Here is a 23,177-nt window from a genome sequence, read left to right as displayed (position 1 = left end):
GTCATCATCATCATCATCATCTCACTCTTTGTACAGACGACAATAACGAGAATGAGGGCCTAACTCATTATCGTCATCATCATGCCGTGGCAGATAAACCGATGAGGATGGAGATAGCCATCATCGTCTTCTAGCCATGCGAAAAAGCCGAGGTAGAGAGTTGCATTTATTGGGGAAAAATCATAATGGATAAGATGAATGAGACCTATCATTGGCATTGGCATTGTCATTGTCTATGTCATTCGTCTGCCTCCATGATGACCAATGACAGTCGACATCAACATCAATTCCTGCAAACAAATGACCGTTTGTCCCCATCCTCAACGCAAGCTGAAAACCTTCAATATTAGAAAGGCTAAAAATCCAAGGAAAATTAGAAATAGAAAAAATGGGGGATAAGGATGCTAATATGAATAAGAACATTGAAAGATGACATGGATTACTAATTAAAGGAGCTGTAAGAAGATAAATGGGGTTGCAGAAGTCTCATAAAGTGTCAAAATCCAAGAAGATAACAGATGTATTATCCTTGGTTCTAAGGGACCTGGCTTCGTTCAGTATTGCCTGGGCGACAATGTCAGCAGAATTGGCTTGACCTGTGCACGCCGCAGCTTTTGTCTGCAATTTCGTTTCAAGGGGCCGTTAGGTTCAAATATTAAAGAAACAACCCACGAATAGTATAAAAGAATAACGAAACAACACGCGCAAAACATGTTCTGCTTCCCATAGCACTTACAAGCACACATTTAACTATTTGTAAAGGCCTTTGCAAATTCTCAGGTTATTTATTTGACTAGTTTATTCTATTTATTTATTAACATATAATTTCATATATTAAATATTAAATTTTACTAATTTTGCTTTCCTTAGGATTTGTTTCAGCTAATTGTATTTCAATATTTTGAATTTTAATTTTTAATCAACAGAATCTTTTTTCGAGCTTCCTTCAAAACAACTCTCTTCAGAGACCAAAAAGATTCCAATCCCTAACCAGCATTGTACTGGAGGCATGAATTTTTTAATCTAAAGGTTCCATCTATTTTTTTCATAAATATCGCACATAAACACATCCATACAAGTCAACAAACAACGCATATCGTTCCATCAATGTAAACCGACAATTACCTGAATAATAAGCTGCACAGTTCTCCTGATGCTAATTACATCCCACAGTCCATCACTGGGATTTGGCCCGGAAAAGAACAATGACAATAAAAGATAAGGATGACCACAACACAAAAAAAGCCGTACCATGAACTGAAACCTTTTAAGAACTAATGAACCAGTTTAAATGATGAGGTCTGTATTACCTTGCTAGCAATGCAAACGCCTTACTGGCACTGTTTAGATGCACGGCTTGGCTGACATAGGGCTCTGAACTGAATCGCGGATCTTGTTCTTTGATAAACTTGTCCCCGAGCATGCGGCCGATATTGATTCCTGCATATCCAAAAAAATACAGAGTAATTTTTTTATAATATTTAAAAATATGCAGGAGAGAGAAAGGACGGTTACCATGCAAGCGTGTCTGTCCTGCTGCCAAAGGCATTCCTCTTTCCTTAAAACGATCTCTCTCATTAGCAGCAGATATCCTGTGATCTTGAGTCAGCTCGATTTCAACTCCATCAAGACTGACATAAACAGAAACATAGTGAAGACTAAAGTCCACATATCTTCAAAGTTTTGACATTCAAATAAGTTTCTACGTAAAAGTTGAGCTTTCATTGGGATTTAAGTGCCTAAATTAAACTATATTGAAATTTCTCAGGGATATAAACAATTTCCCCATGGCAAGTACACATCTCAAAGGGTAAGAGCGCTATGTCTTTTGCTTTATGGAATAAACTTGAGTAAAGATATTGAAGAAGAATCAGGGGACAGATGAAGTAAGAGTGAACCAAGAGATTATAAAGAAGAGGCCCACATTATTCAATAAGTTTAAACTTGACAAAAGAGAGTATAAAAATGGAGGATACTAATAGCAGCCAAATTATCTCAAGAGTAAAGTAAGTCTTTGAACTCTTATAGGACAGCAAGTTGTGATCTCTAAGTCATGCCTTCTAAGAAATAGTGCTCTTGGTCTATCAATGAATTCCACAGTGAGGGAACGGTGTATAATTTCAATGGTAGATCTTGTAAACCGGAGAGCCGCCTTGGATCTGCGTCCTTCATTTCTTGTTTAATGCCGTCTATTGTATTTCGTTCTTTAGCCCACGTAATTTCTTGAACTGTCCTTGTAGGCCCATTATAAACCAGGCCCACTAAGAAGCCCCTAAATATGGGGTAGACCATGTGAGTAAACTGGGCTTCATCTTTTCCTAAAAACCTAGCTTGTGAGTGTCCCGACAAGCAGGCAGGTTGACCAGAAGGATCATGGATGACACAGCTTCCATATTGGACAACAGGCGTCAAATGAGCCATTCTCAGTTAAAGATCACGACCAAATTGTGCTGCAGACAACTCAGAAATTGTAAAACATCAGTCCAGTGAGTAGTGTGCAAAGGGGTCAAGATAATTCAGCCTGCCAGCAATGCAGCTGTAGAGACAGAGATCCTACATTAGTTTAAACTTCATGTCCATTATTACGCCAAATTTAAACTTCATGTTCGTAGGAGTAAATGTCGACCTGACACCCTATAAACCTGTATCCTAGAGCAGTTCCCAGGCATGCTTTCCTTGGCTGAGAATTATCATACGTGGAGTGATAAGTTTCAATCCCAAAAAAATAACGTAGGGCTCCCAAGTCTTTAATAATGATGCAGTCTTTAAGGAAGAAATCTCAAAAGCATCATTGCCAATGACGGTAATGTTATCCACATATTCTAAACCCAAGTAGTCTCCCAGAAGTGAAAACAAAAAAGACAATATAAAGTGATCCACTCTACAATGATGAAGGCAAAAAATCTAAGGAGATGTTGCTGGGCAGATAAACATCATCTTCCATCCCAGCAGAAGAGACCACATCGCTTTTCTTTATCACCTCAACGTTCTATCCTCTTTCTGTCTCTTCATCATCCTCACTTTCTCAGCTCTTCTCTCTAATCAGATCCAACCCTTACCTCCCAGTAATTATTATTGTTGACTAGTTTCTACAGAGACCATTAAAACATTTTTTTAGATGAAAAACCAGGTTAGATCCAGAAAAGGCAGAGAACCCAAGCGGGTGCAGTGCGCCATGAAGACTATTTCCAAATCACCATAAAGAAACGCCTTTTTAATGTCCAGTTGATGTTGGGCCCAAGAATACCAAGCTACAAGCATGAGCAAACACAAACACAATGAATGACTAACGTGGAGAAAGGTCTCCAAGTAGCCTTCAAAATAGGCCTGCGTATACCCCTGCGCAACATGAAAAGCTTTACGCTTGGTCTCTAGACCCATCCGGACCAACTTTCATCCTTTTGACTCACTTGCATCTGACCACACCCTGCAAGAGATTGAGACTAAGGCCCAAGTGTCATTCTATTTTACAGTCAGCATCTCTTCCTCCATGGGCGTCCTCTATTAATAATAGACAAGAAACAATAGAAATTTCAAAAGAACCGTCTACTATGAGAGACAAACTCCAGAGACTGAGGGCGTCAGACAATTAATTGCGGATATGTTTTTTTTTTGAAGAAAAAATGAGTGATATTTTGGTGCAACCTGATATGGCCTTATACTGCCCAACAGCCTTGTAAACCCCGTGAGGGCATTCCGGTCATTTTTTCTCCTAAGGTGTTTTCCCCTTAAAATAGAGCGGCATTCCCTTTAGGAGGGCAGCAAACAAGTGAATCAGATGTTAAATTTATTGTTTTATGATAAGATCCCAACAATAATGTTAACGCAATCCAAATGCAGAACAGATTTAGAAAAGAAACTCCATCTCTGGGCTTCGTCGATGCCTAGAGAGGGGAACAGACTTCTGATTGAGACTAGGGGAGCCGGGAGAGGGGGAAGAAAGGAGGCCGGACGAGGAGGGGGATAGCCGTTCCGGAGGGAGACGCAGCAGCAGTCGCTGGGAAGAACTTCTGCAGAGGGGACGCCAGCTAGGTCAGTGGGGAAGTAGAGGTGGTAGAGGTAGAGGTAGAGGGACAGGAGAACTCTTACGTTTGAATCTCGATGCCCCCTTCCTCTTCCCTCTTGCTACTTAGGTTAGGTCTTCTGTTGGGTCAATGGGCCGGTTTGGCTTCCTGGGCCTCCGGCGTTCATAAACTCGCCTGTGGATCGTATCAATACTCCCCCCTATTTGAGTCAGCTTGTCCTCAAGCGGAAATTTGGGAAATTGCTGTCGGCGGATGGAAGCTAGTTCCCATGTTGCTTCGTGGGGTGGCAGATTACGCCACTGGGTCAGGACTAGCATGCCTTGTGACAAGGGTCGGAAAGCTGTGATGGTTTTGGGGTAGACCAGCCATTCGTTGTCCTCCGAGAGAGATGGCGGAACCGGTTGAGGGTGGGCCGTGGGCCCGATGGCATGCTTCAGCTGCGAGACATGGAAGACGGGGGGGTGTAAACGTACCTCGGGAGGAAACTCAAGGCGATACGCAACAGCTCCGATGCGTTGGAGAATGCGGTATGGCCCGAAAAATTTCGTTCCCAACTTCTCATTAGGGCGACGTGCCAAGGTTTTCATCCTGAATGGTCGAAGTTTGACGTAAACTTGGTCGCCTTCTTGGAATGACACCTCGCGCCTTTTCTTGTCTGCTTGGTCCTTCATGTGTCCTTGAACCCGCGTAAGGTGCATCTTCAAGTTGTCGAGCATTACATCACGCTCTTAAGCAATTTATCAAGGTCATCAATGGGCGATGGTGGGGTCCCATAACGGACAATGTTGGGGGGGTCCCGTCCGTACACAGCTCGGAACGGAGATGTCTTGAGGCTGGTGTGATGGGAAGTATTATAGATTAGGTCTGCCCACGGAAGATAAGTGCTCCATTTTCGGGGTTGATCCCCTGCAAAACATCGTAAATACGCCTCCAAGCTTCGGTTGACGACCTCGGTCTGTCCATCTGTCTGTGGATGATACGCAGAGCTGCGTTTGAGGGATGTGCCTTGCAGAGAGTGGAGGTTGTTCCAGAAGGCGCTCATGAAGGTGCTGCTGCGATCTGACACAATGGATTGTGGGATGCAATGGAGTCGAATCACTTCCTGAATAAACTTGACAGCCACCTCTTTCGCGGTGAAAGGATGTCGCATGGCGATGAAATGGCCGTATTTGCTCAGCCTGTCCACCACCACGAAGATACAGTCGAACCCTTCTGATTTTGGAAGCCCTTCTATAAAGTCCATGGAGATATCTTCCCAGATTTGTGTTGGGATGGGCAATGGCTGAAGTAGCCCTGCCGGGGCAAGTGATGATGACTTGAACTGCTGGCAATGGGAGCAAGCATTGACATAAGTTTTGATATCACGCTTCATGCCGGACCAATAGAATTGTTGATTAATGCGCCGGTACGTCTTTAGCAATCCCGCATGCCTGCCAATTTTCCCATAGTGAAATTCCTGCAAGATTCGGTTAACAAAAGAGGAAGAGCGGGGAAGGACCAACCTTCCGTCGTGAAGCAAGTGCCCCTCTACCCAGGAGTAGTGGGGTGGAAGTGATGCCTTTTGCTGCGCCGTTTGGACGATTGCTTGTAAAACTGGGTCTCAAGAAACCTCTTAACGTATGGCCTCCAAATCGAGCCACGGACTGACGAAGATGGAGCCCAGGAGGGTGTCCCCGGAAGGAAGACGAGATAGCGCATCGGCCACCTTGTTGAATTTCCCCTCTTTGTATTGAATAGAGAAGCGAAAACCCAGCAATTTGGTCAATAAATGGTTGCATTCTCCATGAACCTCTCTCTGATCAAAAAGGTGTTTGAGACTGCTCTGGTCGGTCCGGATAAAGTGCTGGAAGAGCAAATAATGCCGCCATTTGCGAACTGCCCATACAATTGCCATCAGTTCTCGCTCGTAGGCGGATTTGGAGCGCGCCGTGGGCGGCAAGGCTTGGCTGTAGAAGGCAATGGGTCTGCTTTGTTGCATGAGGACTGCCCCCACACCTACTCCAGATGCATCTGTCTCTAAGACTAATTCCTCAGAGAAATCTGGTAGGGCCAGTACTGGAGCGGTGGAGAGAGCTCTTTTGAGTGCCTCGAACGCTTCTTGGGTAGACTCCGTCCCTACAAATTTCCCTTTCTTAAGCAGCTGGGTAAGGGGCCAGGCCAGCATAGCGTAACCCGCTACGAAGCGACGGTAGTACCCTGCCAGCCCTAAAAATCCCCGCAGTTCTCTGACAGTTTGCAGTATGGGCCAGGAGGATACTGCTGCCACTTTCCCCGCATCTGTAGTGACTCCGTCGGCGGATACCCAATGGCCCAAGTATTCCAGGTGGGACTGGTAGAAGAAACATTTCTTGGGGTTGATGTGCAGATGATGTTGTGCAAGAACCTCAAGGGCTTGATGCAAATGCTGTGTGTGCTCGGTGACGCTTTTGCTATAAATGAGGATGTCATCAAAGAATACCAGGACGAATTGCCGTAAGAATGGTCGTAAGATTAAATTCATCATGGCTTGGAACGTTGCGGGAGCGTTGGTCAACCCGAATGGCATCACTACATACTCATAGTGGCCTTGAAGTGTGCGAAAAGCAGTCTTCTCTATATCTTCCTCGCGCATCCGGATTTGATGGTAGCCGGACTTCAAATCCAGCTTGGTGAATGTAAACATGCCATGAAGTTCTTCGAGTAGCTCTTCGACGACTGGGATCCGAAAACGGTTGGGAACGGTGACCTTGTTCAATGCTCTGTAATCCACACAGAAACGCCAGGTGTTGTCTTTCTTCTTGACCAATAAAGCTGGGCTGGAATAAGGGCTGCAGGACGGCCTGATGATACCGGTGGCCAATTGCTCGGCGACAAGTTTCTCCAGCTCGTTTTTCTGCAAATGTGAGTATCGATATGGGCGACAGTTCACGGGTCCCGTACCTGGTTGGAGGATGATCTGATGGTCCAGTGGTCGTGATGGAGGAGCTACGTAGGTTGCCGCAAACACCATTGGGAACCGCAACTGCAGAGCAGTGAGATGGTCCCCCTCGCCTCCTGAAGACCCAGGGGTTAAAGTGTTTGTCTGGAGAGCCGGAGGTGCCGTCATCAGTTGGAGATTGGGATGCTGAGAGCCCTTCAGCTTGGTATCTTTGCGTGGGCAGGACTCCGTGAGTCGGCTGGTTCCCGGGTCACCTTCCAGCGTGTGCCAAACCCCGTCCACCTGAAAATGTAGCAACAATAAGCCCCAGTGGGCCTGAGTCCAGCCTAAGGAGCCAAGCCAATCCAATCCCAGGATGATGTTGACACAAAGCCCTTGAACTGGCAAGAGGTCGGTCACTACAAGATGCCCTTGGAGACATAAGGACACTTGAGGGCAGTGCGACTCTCCCCTAATGGTGCAGCCGTCTCCGAGGCGGATGTCATATGGAGCGATAGGGTGGAATGATAGCCTTAAAGTCCGGGCAAGCTGCAGCTGAATGAAACTATCTGTTGCTCCTGTGTCTATCAGCACCTCCACGTCTAGTCCTTCCAATGTGCCTCGTAGGCGCAGAGAGCGTTGGGTTCTCCGGGACGCCAGGCCCAGAGCTGATTTTTGGGATATGAAAGCCAGGGTCACGTCGTCTCCAACCTCACTTTTGGTTTCCTTCTGGTGTCTCTGATCCTCGTTGTCTGAGTCGTCATCCCCCTCATCAGCCTCTAAGCGTAGGTGAATCTGAAGATCCTTGCGGCAGCGGTGTCCTAGGGTGAATTTGTCGTCACAACGGAAACAGAGTCCTTGGGCCTTTCTCTGGTTCAATTCTTCAACGGTGAGATGTACCTTTTGAGTGGTGCCCCTAGCCCATGTCCCCGGTCGCGGCCGTAGCAGTGCTTTGTCGGTTAGGGAGTCATCCTTCTGCTTCAGTGGTTGGGATGGGCGAACGGTTCGACCCTTGTCGACATCGTCTTGCATCCCTCTTCCACCTCCAGCGCAAGATCAAACAATTCATCTGGGGACTGCGGATCTCGCCATCGTACCTCCTTACGGATGGCAGGATTGAGGGCGGCCAGGATGGCATGGACAGCCGTGCGCTCGCACAAGTCGGGAATATACCCTGCCACTCGAACAAACTCATCCAGCAACTCATCCACTGTGCCCGTCTGTCGTACTTGAAATAGGCGTGTATAGGCGTGGTGCGGTTTGAGGCCGAACAACCTGCATAATTGGCCCTTGAAATCCTCCCAACTGCGAAACCCTGAGTGGTCGTCTTTGTAGCAGAACCATTTTGACGCCTTGCCTTCTAAGTAGGATGCTGCCACTCTCATTCGTTCCCTGTCGTCTGCCGGATATGACCTGAAATAGTGCTCCACCTTCCGCAGCCAATTCTCCAGATCTCCGCCTGAAAAAAAGGGAATGTCAGCAGTGCGATGCTTATGACGTGCACCCCGATAGTTTTCCTCGGGTGCCCTGAGCCCTCGTCTGCATTCTAGCTCTTCCGGGTCCTCGAACCCAATGGTGGCCTCACGGACATCTATGGTGCCTCGGTCATGCCTAGGCATCACTGGAGCCAATCTTCGGTTGCGGACGGCCCTGAACCCAATGTGTCCTCCTTGATCCGGCGGTTTCCTCCCCTGTGGCTGTTCCCCAGGATGTCCGTACTCTTGCCTTGGTTGGTGCTGTGGAAATGACCAATCTTCGTCCCTGGGATCTCGAGATGTCCCCGCGGGTGTTGCTCCTGCGGTTTCAGCCCATAAGCGAGGGGGCGCTGATTGGATCAGCTCTCTGCCGTGGCCACCCTTGGCTTGAGTCCCTAGTTGAGCTTGGGCGGGATAGCGATGACCTGTTGACGAACCGAGGAGGGCCCCAAGCATTAGCCCCGCATTTTCCCGGGGTCCTGGGTCATGGTCGTATCCTTCCACTGGTGCCCAACATGCTGTGGTTCCAGCGGTCTCGGCCCCCAGACGATGCGCTGGGTCTGCCGGAGGCAATGAGGCCCATATTCACCATTGGTAGCTTCGCCCTCCTTGCTGGGAGGTTGGAGAAGGGGCGTCTGGACTTCCTGGTGGACTTGTTTGCTGCGATCTCGCCCTTGTTGAGGTGGGGGAAGGATCCCGAGGTGTATTGCGGGACACCCCGCATGGCCGCGTCCCGATTCGTCCTCGCCAGGAGCTCCAGGATGGGGTTCTGAGGGTGCTCGGCCTTCCACGGCCGCAGTGTGCACCGCTGGAGACTTCTCGCCCGTGCGGCCTTCCTGAGGGTGCGGGCCGGCACGGAGCGTGGGGGACGACGCGGAGCTGCTTGATAAGGGACGAGGAACCCCGCCTGACTCATGAGGAGCCGCCGAGCGATGTGAAGACGAGTTGCGCAGAGCCAACAGAGCGTCGAGCTTTTCGCTGATCAGTGTTTGTTCAGCACGTAACGCCTGGACATCTGCGGCCGTGGCACTCTTCATCATGCGTGCTTGCAGATCCGAAACACTGGCTTCCAAGTCCTTGAGCGTCCCCTTGGGGGAACTCTTGGCTTCGCCGGCGGCTGATTTCTTCTTGGGCATGCTGATGTCGGAGGAACGAGTGGCTCTGATAACACTGATAAGATCCCAACAATAATGCTAAAACGCAATCCAAATGCAGAACAGATTTAGAAAAGAAACTCCATCTCTGGGCTTCGTCGATGCCTAGAGAGGGGAACAGACTTCTGATTGAGACTAGGGGAGCCGGGAGAGGGGGAAGAAAGGAGGCCGGACGAGGAGGGGGATAGCCGTTCCGGAGGGAGACGCAGCAGCAGTCGCCGGGAAGAACTTCTGCAGAGGGGACGCCAGCTAGGTCAGTGGGGAAGTAGAGGTGGTAGAGGTAGAGGTAGAGGGACAGGAGAACTCTTACGTTTGAATCTCGATGCCCCCTTCCTCTTCCCTCTTGCTACTTAGGTTAGGTCTTCTGTTGGGTCAATGGGCCGGTTTGGCTTCCTGGGCCTCCGGCGTTCATAAACTCGCCTGTGGTTTGAATCATTTTATTGGTTATGTATAGTACGGCAGCTTCTCTTCATCGTTCCTCTTGGATCCCCTTTTCTGTGATATATCGAGCTCCTATTACAACCCACCAAGGGATGAGGACAGAGGACTGCGCTTTCATAGAATGATGGGAATGCATGCCATAAATTACATCAGAAAAGTCAGGATAGCTCTGAGCCTGGAGAGGCTATCAAGAGGGACCAGAGCTGTTCCCATTACATGCGTCTGCATCAACCAAGACTCAGAGATGGCAAGGATGCCTTGCAGATGCTATACTGTTGCACGGTGGACAAACACAGATCAGAATGCAGAGAGCATGTCGCATGGATTTCAACTTCGCCTCCAAAGCTGGCTATGAGCCTTTTTCTACCCCCGAAAAAGTCGTTGGAGAATGAGTTAGATTGAAACTTTTTACTTCACCTCCCAAAAGAGTCACATTACCTGATCGAGCACGTTGATCCATCATAATCATTAGAAGGGCTCAAGGCATCAAAGACAGGATGTGATGGACGAAGAGCTAAGTGCATTGTTTTAATTGAGATAATGAACTGGACAAATGGAACTTGCAAAATAAAGGATGGAGCAGAAGGTACTCTAGAAAAATAGAAAGCTAGAATAAATCAAGGTTCAACCAGGACAACGGCATTTAGTCCACAGAATTTAACTAGATCAGCTGAGATGAAGGGTCAAAGCTCCAGCGATGGGACACAAAGAATACCTTTCAATAAACCACCTTCTATACCTTATCACCATTATCCTTGATCTTTCTTGGAACGGAGCCAAGAGTCAAAGCCATTGTACAACACAGATCATTTATTCTTTCTAATTAACTATATTTTTTCTCCTTTACTTTGCCAGTGAACATTTTCCCAACAGAAGCTATGGTATTTCTTGTCTCCACAGAAAGCAAAACACAATAAGGGAGAAGAGGACACACGGAAAAGAAAACCTTACTATATAAAGCAAGCTGAATCACCAACATTTGCACATTGTAGAAATAGCTCATTCCCGTCATCAGCCCAGAGCAAAAGTACAGTGGCAGTACAGCCCTGAATATATATATGTTCCACAAAAAGGTCAAGCATAAAAGCAACACAAAAGAGGACAGTAATCTAGAGTAATTTAATAGCAAAGGGGAAATTATGATGTAGATCCAAACACGTCTTTATCATACTCATATTATACTCATATTATACTAATATTATGTTCCTTATGAATTGTTAAAATACGGTGAAATGCATTTTTCGTTTTAAATTCAATGATCGTACACGTTCATCAAATTGTAATTCCATGAGAATATTTGAGTAATTTTCTGATTGAATTGCTACAAGAAAATTATAACACCAATTAAAGAATGAAAATATCCAAAAAAACAGCTCATATGGAAGCGTTTTTTATTTTTATTTTTTTAGAAAAAAGGAAGTGTTTTATTGAGTTAATCTAGTCAACACAGACGAATATTGCAGGAAGAATCTACATAATTTGCAGCAGATGATCAAGCCTTCTAAAACCATTAAACATATTGAGTTTTTACATGAAGTTTCAAAAACGCCATATAAAGGGGAGGACCTGACCTCATACTGATGTGTCATCGCAGCTTCTGTCTGAGAAAAGGCATCTTTAAGAACTTGAGATGCGTCACATGAAGAAATGATACTTTCTCTTGCTTTAGAACTTGATATTGCATGACTAACAATCCGTGGAAGAATTCTGAGATCACAAAATCATGGTCATTCAAGACGGCTTTAAGGTTTATGCTCTTATTTATGTTACGTTGATAGTTGACCATGCCGAATGTTATCAGATGTCAAGTAAAGGAACTTCAGGACAAAATAACCGACTAAAGAGTAAATAAAGATAATTTTAACCTCCAACGATGGATCCAATTTACAATATTTTCAGTAACTTAGAATTAGACAGTATATTAATTTTCAGCCGCCATAACAAACCATCAACTTTTTGTGCAAAACTTAAAAATTTTAGCTCAGTTTGTTAGCTGAAAAAGCCACCCTTGGATGATCTTCAAAAGTGAAGTGCTCCCCAGATAAATTATTTCATAGAAACAAATGAATTCTTTTAATATAAATTGCCAAGTACTCCAGGTATAGCATCTCTACCATCACAACACACCTTGTAAGGGCATAAATGAATTATACATCAGTGCAAACGTTACCCTTGTCAATCTGCCTGCATTTCTTCATTGCATCTGCTTTTTTGTCATGCGTGGCCCACATATTATTAGTCATTGAACTATTTTTTCCTTTTATTTACGTTATAAGTGGGCCATTGAGTACAAGTAACCATATTCCTTTAAAAGTATATATATAAGAGACCACAATAAACAACTTATGTTACTTATTCCACAAGGGAATGAGTAACTTAAGTTTAATAGGCCATTGGCCCATCATGTAAAATACTGGTATTTAAACCAGCCTTTCACGTGAATCAACGGGGTTTTTCTATTCCTTAGACCCTAATCCAGGAGGGCAGGTTGACAGCTTGTAGGGGAGCAGAAACTCACATGAAATTAGAGCAGGTCAACAAACATGGTGAATTTATCCGACTTCGGCCCCCACTACAGCAAGCGTCTGGACTTGCATTCTCTACATTATCCTTGTGAGAGGAATCTTCTGAAGCAACTTTGAAGCCTCAAGAGGAGAGCTTGTCCTCTGGAAATCATGAGGAGAAACCTGACCCCAAGTTTAATGGAACCAAATCAATCAGTGGAGTAAGATGGTGCAGGAAATGGGAGACAAGAAGCATGAGGATCATCTGAAAGAGGATCTGGTCATTCCAGAGAACCTCAACTATGTTTGGATAGCAAATGAGGCCTATATCCAACAATAGATTCTGGAAGGCATGGCCCCAGAATGAGAGACAGATTCCTGCAAGTTAAAATGGTGAAAGAGCTGTGGTAAGAACTCCATAATAATTGTGCTATGCGGCCAGATGAACAGAGAATGTATGATCTCAATGTCAAGGCCATCTAACATAAGCAATGTGATGATTCAGTCATGATTTATACCCTTTAAGTTGAAAGCTATCTGAAAGGAGATAAATCCCCGCTGGCCCAAGCTACTTCGATGTTTATGCCTGTAAGTTTTAATTTAAAACTATCATTCTATCTTTAACTCCTTCAGAACCTACTTCCTCCTGGCCCAAGCTACTGACTGATACTCTCCCTTTCCATGGGGATAGTCTACATTTAGACGCAGATGAAAGAAGCCTATAATCCAATGTACCAGGTCATGCTGCTGAGGCATGTCATCAAAAAGTTGCTAGAGGACCATATCAAGCTTTCAAAAGGGAAAACTTGTTACCCCCTATTATACAGGTATTGGCAGGCCTTGGTGGCCCCACAACTCAAAGAAGGAAAGACATCATTATGTAGCCTTATATTGAGGGCCTAATAAGAGTAAAAATAGAAGGGAGAGATATAAATAGAGTAAACGAATATACATATTGTCAGACAGAAAGCAGCTGCACATGAAAGAAGAGCAGAGAAATAGTTATTTTGTCCAGCACAAGAGGCGTTACCTTTAGATACTTGTATCCCTTCCCTATAGAGGGCAGTGAAGAAGTAGTCAAATTTTCTAAGAGATCCTCCCAGCAGGGTAAACATTCTGGTTTCTTGTGATTTGGTTTTTTAGATCTCTTTATGGGCGATATGGGAATCCTGCGTGCCATTTATGTCCTCCTCTGACCCCATAATCTTGCCTGCCCATAATCAGCAGGATCAAAAACTTTGTTAAATTGGGTATTATCAAAGATGTTATCTTGGATTAGGTTTTGAGTTAATTTACTGATCTTTGGATGGAGAACAGAGTGATCAATGAGATCAAGCCCTACAAGCAACTTGATCCAATATGAACCACTGAATTGATTGATCATCTTTTGCCTCAGACTCAGCAGTAGAGCGATTGAGACTTTATTGAATCATCTTAACTGATATTGCCATGAAGAATGAACACATCTGGCACCAGCAATGCTATATTCATGGCTTGCAGGTGTAGCACCCCAGTCTCTCTAGCTCTACCGGTCAACAGAGCACCTCCCAAGAGACCTTACTGAATCTCTTGCTGTTCCCGCTTCAGCTACTTTCTAGAAAAAATTCCTTATTACGGCATCCAGATTCCTTATGATTCCCTACAGCAACTTAAAGACAGACAGGAAAAATAACAGAATGTCTGAGAGCACAGATTGCAGCAGTACCAATCGACCCATCTTGACAGCACGAAACTGTACCAGCCCTCCAGTCTCCTCTCCATTTTTTCAATCACCAGAGTCTAATCCGTATTCAAAAGCCTCCCCTTTGTTAGTAGTAAACAAAAATAGTGCATGGGTAATGTCCCAATGGGCATCCCCAGAGCCTCGGAGCATTGTACCACCTCCTCCTATGATAGACCAAACCCTACAACGGCTGATTTTGCTCGGTTGACCTGCAAACCCAAAATGTGTGCAAAAAGTTCTAACAGTGTAGAGAGATTTCTAGCTTTCTCCACCGAGCCTTCCATGAAACTATGGTGTAGTTCACATATTGTAGTAGAAAAATACCCGTGGGGAAGGTCGCCATATGGAATCCCCAGAGCAAACCATGAACATATACTTATTGTACACATGGTCAGGCATCCACTATTAGAACAAAAAGTAGGGTTGCCAAGGGGCATCCCTGCCTAACACTCCACTGGGGGTGTATCGTCCCTCCCTCACATATGTTCACCAACACAAAGAATGTATGAGTCCTAATACATCTCCTAACCCATTGCGCACCCACTCAGGCTGGAAAACCTCTCTTCCCTGTAGAGGCCACAGAAAATCCCAATCAAGGGAGTCGTAAGCTTTTGCAAAATCAACCTTCCAAATGAAGCCTTCAGTCTCATTTTGCGGCCAAGCCCCTAGAAATTCACCAGCCACCATTGCACCATCAACTACTTGTCAGCCTGGGGTGAAAGGGGATTGGAAGCGTCCAACACGATCATCGATCACCTCCTGCAGTCTGTTCATTAAAACTTTTGCCATTGTGAGGTAGATAGAATTGGACGATGAAAGGGGTCCAAAGTCGTCGACTCTAGTGACCCCTTTCATCCAATGTGTCCATAACCTCTGCTCTAACTATGTCCCAGAACTTGCTGAAGAAGAACACCAGAAAGCCATCAGGACCCAGGGATCCTTCTCCATAATGCCCCTTAATTGCCATAATTACTGCTTCCACTGTAAACGGCCTCACCAAAGCAGCCTGCTGCTCCACGTCTCCTTGTTAGTCCCTCCACCACTCCATTTCCATTTGCTTTTGGCCCAACATCGAGAGAAGTGAAAAGATGCTCCACCACCACTCCACCTATTGGCTGTGATCCAACAAACTACTGACTCCCCACCTGCACCTACAAAATTTGTTTTGATCTCCTCATCCCATTTGTCGCGAGGTGAAAAAAATCTGGTGTTGGTATCACCCTCCTTCAGCAACATCTGCAACAAGCTTTGTATCCAGACCATCTCCCATTTCCTATCCTCAGCTATCTGGTACTTCTTTTGTTCCCTCGACTTTTCTTCCAACAAGACTCTTGTAACTTCTAGACCATTCATTATTTTGAGACCTGCCCAGATGTCAGCCCCACGTTTTATTCCTCTTCTCCTGAATGTGTTTCCTAACTCCCATGAGGTGTTCCTCCGCACACTGTCCAGTCTATGATGGCCACCACTTCCTCCTCGCTACCACAGCCAGGATTTGTCCATCTTGGCCCTGGTCTTCTTATGTCTGCCACAAAATGGTTAGGTCAATCCCACACCTGTAGGGATACATTGAAATCATTGCCAACCAGTAGTGGAAGCCGCTGGAAGACACTAACACTCTGTATAGGTCCACCGAGATGACCACCCATTCAAACCCATCACATCAGCGTGTCAACTTCACTGCAGCCACGTATCGCCCCCTCCATGCGTCCGCTTTGGAAAACAACATCTCGTTCCAAGCGACCACTAAAACCCCAGAACATTGTACCATCTTCACTACCAGGAACCCATCTAGGAATCCTCATCCCATTAGATTCATTCCCTCATCTCACAGTTTTCCAGCATTGTCTCTTGCAAGCAAACCACTGCATCACCCAATTTTCGCAACATGGCAGTCTCAATGGCAAACAATTGAAGCGCCCTACAGCGTTCTTGCTCATAAGCTAGGGCTCTCAAATTGGAGGTCTCAAGAGCACTTTCACAGAAGGGAATTGATAGATGCTTGATGGCAGTCTTCAGATTATTTGGAAGTAAGAAGAAGTGATTTAGAATCAGGCAACAGCAAAAGGAAGAGTGATCAAGAACTATCAGATTCTGTGGTTCACCTCGTTCAGAAAGGAACTTCAAGATATTCATCCAACAGATGGGCCACATCACAAGCTCTGATACATCAGAGGGTACCACCTCGTCAATGGAGGTGCCCCGACAACCAAAGTGCCACATCATGGGCACATTATCCTTTTATTTCCCTTACCATGCTCACATCTTCCAAGCTGGAAATGCCCTTTTTCATTACCATCTTGAGTGGGGTGCCAGACAGCAGGGGTAAAAGCATCATTCCCTATTCTAATAGGATGTTTATTTAAAGTTGTATCTCTAGTTCCCTAAATACGGTGGATGTGGAATGAGAGTACAATGTGAGACAATGAAGGGTTTATTTCAAGCTCTCAAGATGGGGGGCTTCTCAGATCACCCTGGCTCCTCCCTTTACTTCAAACATCTAAAAGTCAGTATGCTCTTTGATCGGTCCTGAGTGGGAACCTATCAGAGAGCATATTCACCAACATCCTCACCTCGTCTTGGCTTTTATGCTCACAATCTCAACTGCTGGAAATGAAATACATCGCTGACAAGCTTGAGGGGGAGTCTTAGAGAACAAAGGGGTTTGTCATTATAGGTTTAAAAGTGTCTTTTTTATTTTATAAGATTCCATTTGTTTTTTTTTCAGGCAGATGATGAGAACTTATTTGTGCTTCAGAAACAGATAGCAACCAAAGGACAACATAAATGAAAATATGATAGCGTGTAAATTCATAGAAAAGGAATGATATCATACAGAGCAGAACTAACTTGCAAGCAGTAATGGCCGCTGCAGCTCCTCCATGCCCATCAAAAATGCAAAATAGTCCAAACTACAAGCAAGAAATTGTAACAAATGAAGAAAATTCAAATCCATCATCTAATAAATCAAATCTGGTATGCGAATCAAATAGGAAAGGAACCTTATCGATGCCAGGAAGTGGCCATTGGGAATACAGAGCATCTTCCATAGGAAGGTGTTTTCCACCTCTACGCAGAGACATAGGATCAGATGCTATGCCAACTCTGACGGGAGAGGGGTACTTCACATAGGGCATAATTTGAACCTGTTAAGAAACATTGATATGCTGACTAATTAATCCACTGTACAGAAGGAAGGGAAATTTTATGAGACAGAAATTTGATGACTTGAGACAGATTACTTGGGCAAGAATTAAGAGGAGAGGAAGAGTGTTTTGGACATGTTTTCTACTCTTTACAGGTATTTCAATTTTACCCCGTATCACGTATGTACCTGATATAAATGCCCAAGTATTTCCTATTATTAAGTAAGACAATCATTTTTCTTTCTAATATTTCATTCTCTTCCTTATTTCCCTTTCCCACACCTCTTCTGGCGTTCCGTCCAATCCTTAATAGGGTAAATGCATGCAACAGGAAAATTCGTGTAAGCTACAAGAGCGACATGAATAAGAATAAAAATTTTATGCGACAAATAAAACACTTATTGAAGCAGGTGATTCTAAAATATCAATCACAGAGTAAATAATTGGACCGCATTAAAGTATTCATGGGTACATGAAATTAAAAATGTTTGTACATGGAATACAGTAATAATGACTGTTGGTGGAGCTATATGTTGATTATTATTATTTACAATATTACCTTTATATCCTTGTTAGACCCTTTCAGACCATCCCTTACGGGTCTCACTAATGGCTAATGGATCCCCTTTTGTATAAAACTAGGGCTTTCTTGCTCGTCATAAATTTAAGAGATGTTTTTTCTTGTTCTTCTACTTCCCTACATGGTATCAGACCTTTGAAGGCTCCCGCAAAGAAGCTGATTCTGTTAGTGTTTCTTTCCATTGTGGCGTTGTTTGCGATCTGAATCTGGTGCCTGGTGCTATCGAAGAAAATGTCGCTCAAGAAGGATACAAACTCGTGTTTGGCCATTACTCTAAGAAGGCATTGCTCGGGAAGAAGCATCTTTGAATAGATCTGAAAAGCCAAACCTTGTGCTAACAAGCCTTCCCAAGAGTCAAGTTTTTTTTACCGTAAGCTACCGTTTCTACCTTTTTGCCTACCGCAATCTGCAGCACCCATTACTTCTTCACGAGGTGAAAGATCTTTCCTGGTTTTTACCCATAATCCATAACTGGCACTCAATCAAGTGGTTCTTCTTTCCTCTTCCGCTGCATTACCTGGTTCATTTCTAATCCTTTGGGTGAACTATAAGTGAACTGAGGATGGTTGTGATATGCATGCAGTTGACTTTCGTGTTTTTCATTTAAGTCATAAAATGGCAGTGCCATAGAGCACGCTGTAATTCAGGATTCTTTTTCCTGAGCCATAGCCGCTTTCTGGGAGAGCACGTGTATTGGCTCATAACTCTATACTGTTTGAGCTGTAAACCAACATGGGTAGAGAGGCATTACATATACCATCTCAATTTTTTGAGATTAGTACTACCTGATAAGTCCATAAGGATAATGGATGACAATATGAGAATCCAACTTTCCCCTGTTATTGTCTACTCATCTGCTGACTATGCTAAGTCCTGTTACAACTTGCCTAAAGCTCCTGAAGTCTTCAAGCTGAAGAAAAAAAATTTATTAGAATGGCCTGAACATGTTAAGATGATTTTGAAGGAGAACGAAAGCTCACGCACCTCACTACTTACCCACCAACTTCCTCTAATCCATTCTATGAAGGCATGCCTTGCTGAAGGCATGGCTTATTGAGACGATGGAACCTACTCTTGGTCGGAGTCTACTGCGATCCACATATGTGAAGGATGTCTGGGAGAAAGTCCATCAGACCCATTCCAAGCTAAATGATAAAGCATATATAGCTGTTCTTGTCCAACAATCAATCACCCTTACTCACGGGAGTATGAAAGTACTTGAGCATGCTTCGGCACTAGCAGTGTTTTGGAATGAGTTAGATCACTACAGACATGTGAAAAATCCAGAATCAGAGGAGAGAGCTTATGTTCTAAAAGACCGAGTGCACAAGTTTATATCAGGACTAAATGCACAGTTTGATACTCTTAAAGCCTTTCTTATTAATAGAGAAAGAACCCCAACTTTTGAAGACGCAGTGAGCCTTGCCGTTCTAGAAGAGAGCCTCCGGAAAACGCGGATTGTCGACTCTATCCAGGAGACAACAGCCTTTGGTATCAAATCATTCACCAAGAAAATTCCCACCTCATCTTCTACCCAATCACAACGACCCACAATACAGAGGGGTCTGATGAACATTGGTGAAGATGATCCCAAAGCACACGTGCTGCAGTCACCATGGCAAACGACGTCATATGAAGTATGTGTGCTGGAAACTTCATGGGAAACCTCAATATGGTCAGAAGAAGACATTTCTAAGTCAGACACATGAAGAGATCCCCTGCAGATTTCCACAATAACAAACACCCACAGGGACTACTGCTCAACCACAAGGATCATCAATGGGGGCAAATCCCACAGGTATCTCTGCAGAGGAGGCAGACAAGTTGAAGCAAGAACTCGACCAGATTTGTCGCATGATGAATCTGCATCTGTTGCACCCCCCAGCGCCCCACCTGGTATGATCCCTTATGCTTACACAAGTTTCATTTCTCAAAATGCATCTAAAAAACCATGCCAATCAAGTGATCTCTGGATTCTAGATTCTGGAGCCACAGATCACACGACTCCGCATAAACAATTTTTTAGTCACTATACCCTTATCCTCTACTCAATAAGTGTTGATTGCTAATGGCCATCTGATTCCTATCTCTGGCATTGGTACAGTTCACATCCCAAATGTTGGATCCTTTAAAAGCACGCTTTATGTCTCGTCTCTCTCGGCCAATCTGACTTACTTGAATCGGCTGAGAGAATCCATGATTCATGACTTGACCTTTATTAAAACTGGCTGTGTTCTTGTGAACAGACCACAGGGCAGAGGACTAAAATCGCTGCAGAACGGCACAGCCTGTACTACCTTACAGAGCAACATGCCCCGTGCACCTTCAATCTTGTGGTGACGCCACACAAAAGTAGCATGTCACCATCAAGAGAGGCACTCCTGCTTCATCTATGCCTGGGACATCCCTTCTCTTGCAACATTGCATTTGTTATTTCCCCATGTTTGTACTCATTTAAACCCTTTGGATTTTGTTTGTGAAACTTGCCAATTGGCTAAGCACACACGTGCTCCCTATCCTCCATCACTTCAGAGATGTCCACAACCCTTTGAATTAATTCACAGTGATATCTCGGGGCCATCTCCGGGCCCTACTACAGGGGACAGTCACTGGTTTATCACCTTTATCGACAACTGTACTAGAATGACTTGGGTCTTCTTAATGTTCCAGAAATCGAACTCTGTACCATTAATCATCAGATTTTTTAAAATGATTCACTTACAATTTAACAAGAACATCCAAACATTTTGCTCCGAGATCGCGAAAGATTATGTTAACCATGAATTATGCAGTTTCTTCCAAACACATGCAGTTGCATCATGTATCAACAACCCGAAATAGAATGGTGTTGCTGAACGGAAGAATAGACATCTGTTAGATGTCACCCTTGCTCTTCTTCTACATAATTATGTTGACCGCCACACACTTATTAGATACATGGCCTACAAGAGTACTTGGAAATAAGAGTCCCATTGATGAACTTGAAAAACACCTACAGAGAGTTAGATTACAACCCTCCCTTCCCCTTAAAATCTTTGGATGCACGGCCTAAATTCGAACCACGCGCCCTTAGATGTGTCTTTGTTGGTTATTGTATGACCCAAAAGGGATATCCATGTTACAACCCTACAGAACCCTTGATGTCACCTTCCATGAACACGTTCCATTCTATATGAATACTTCGTGTTAGTCTGACCACCTTTTCCATCCTTCTGACCACCCTTTGCATCCGACCATGACACTTCCAGCTGCTACCAGTCCACACTTAATGCACTTTTGTATCACAGTAATGACCCACTGACTGCTTCAGTTAAAGAACACATCAGTGAATCTGCTCCCACACCTGTCGCAGCAGAATCGAGTGTGAGTACAATACAAAGATTTGGTATACCATTTGAAGGACCGATCCAGGTCCATTCACCTTATTCACCCAAATAGTGGGTGAGAAAGTGGACATTCCATACCCAATTTAGGCATACATCTCCCCTCAGTTACTAACAGAACCTTATCAAGCACTTATCTCTAAAGTCGAATCAGTGCCTATTCCTACTATTGTGACTGAAACCCTGGCAAATAGTCATTGGAAGACAGCGATGGAAGAAGAAATGACCACTCTACACAAAAGTCAAACTTGGTCTTTGGTTCAGTACCCACACGGAAAAAAACCAGTCAGATGTTGATGGGTCTTTACCGTTAAGTATCATCCCAATGGTGACATCAACAGGTATAAAGCCCGACTCATTGCTAAAGGCTACACACAAACCTTTGGCATTGACTACCTATAGACGTTTGCCCTTGTGGCTAAAATGAACACCATGCAAATTCTGATCTCCCTGGCGGTGGTTTAAGGATAGAATCTGCATCAACTGGATGTCAAGAATGCATTTCTTCATGGCAACTTAGAGGAGGAGATATACATGAGTATCCTGCCAGGCTTCAACACAGATAAACTCAGAATATGGCCTGAAAACCTCATAAAACCTTGTATGGAGTCAAGCAGCCTCCACGAGCGTGGTTTGGTGAATTAATGAAACGCATATGATTCATCAATGAAACGCATGGGTTATTCACAAAGCAATGGTGATCACATATTATTCATCAAACATACATCAGCCAGCATAGTCGTGCTACTTGTCCATGTCGATGACATGATTTTGACGGGAGATGATATAACAGAGATAGAGAGGTTGAATGATCACTTAGCCAAGGATTTTGAGATCAAATGCTTAGGTAAACTTTGTTTTTTTGGGATATTGAAGTGGCATATTCAGGGGGGAGAGATCATATTATCCCAGCTTAACTACACTTTAGATCTGTTAACCAAGACGAGGATGCTTGGCTGTAAACCTGTGCCTACCCCAGGGGATCCTGACCTTAAGTAAGGACTAGGAACAGATAGACCAACAGCTGACACGGGCAGATATCAAAGGATAGTGGGAAAACTCATTTATCTTTGACATACCCAGCCTGACATCTCCTATGCCGTCGGACTCGTCAGCCAATTTTTGCAAGATCCTAGCGGATTACATGAAACAGCAGTACTCCGTATACTCAGATACTTGAAGGGAACACATGGATATGGGATTATTTTTAAGAAAAATAATCATACTAATCTTGAATTTTTTAGTGATGCAGATTATGAAGGTAACATCATTGATCGACACTCTACTACAGGATATTGTTCCTTCCTAGGTGGCAATCTCATCTTTTTGAGAAGTAAAAAACAGGTGGTTGTGTCAATATACAGTTAAGCACTGTAGCTCAAATCCATCATGGAGGACCTCAAAATTCCATTTATGATGCCTATCCACATTTACTGCGTCAACAAAGCTGCCATTGAGATTGCCCGTAACCCAGTTCAACATGATAGCACCAAGCACGTGGAGGTGGACCGACCCTTTTTAAAGAAAAATTGGAGAGTGGCTTAATCAGTACACCTTATGTCAATGTCAGAAGATCAATATACACTCTCGAGGGGAAGTGTTGGCGGAGCTATATGTTGATTATTATTATTTAACCATCTAAGTTAGTATTTTACCTTTATATCCCTGTTAGACCTTTCTGACCGTTGTATTCCCTAATGGGTCTCACTAACAGCTAGTGGAACCTGTCCTGTATAAAACTAGGGCTTTCTTGCGCGTCAGAAATTTAAGCAATGTTTTTTCTTGTTCTTCTACTTTCCTACGATGACCAGTTTTAAGCTTCACTACCAAAATATCTACCACAAATTTAT

General features: G+C 44.3%; 1 protein-coding gene across 1 annotated transcript in view; it reads right to left on the bottom strand.

The window, feature by feature from the left end:
* Positions 1-410: 410 nt before the first annotated feature.
* Positions 411-23,177, bottom strand: part of KAPP (kinase associated protein phosphatase) — a 25,495-nt gene continuing 2,728 nt past the window's right edge. The window contains exons 6-13 of the mRNA XM_078586370.1: positions 17,221-17,364; positions 17,069-17,130; positions 11,563-11,698; positions 10,943-11,037; positions 1,516-1,631; positions 1,311-1,440; positions 1,126-1,180; positions 411-618 (exon numbers count right to left, since the gene is read on the bottom strand). Of these exons, the coding sequence (XP_078442496.1) occupies positions 487-618; positions 1,126-1,180; positions 1,311-1,440; positions 1,516-1,631; positions 10,943-11,037; positions 11,563-11,698; positions 17,069-17,130; positions 17,221-17,364 (870 nt within the window). The 3' untranslated portion in view covers positions 411-486. The remainder of the gene's footprint in view (positions 619-1,125; positions 1,181-1,310; positions 1,441-1,515; positions 1,632-10,942; positions 11,038-11,562; positions 11,699-17,068; positions 17,131-17,220; positions 17,365-23,177) is intronic.

Source organism: Wolffia australiana, chromosome 1 (genome assembly GCF_029677425.1).
Source record: "Wolffia australiana isolate 7733 chromosome 1, ASM2967742v1".
Classification (NCBI taxonomy): Eukaryota; Viridiplantae; Streptophyta; class Magnoliopsida; order Alismatales; family Araceae; genus Wolffia; species Wolffia australiana.
The sequence above is the reverse complement of the archived record's forward strand: the minus strand, read 5'-3'. Positions and strand labels throughout refer to the sequence as shown.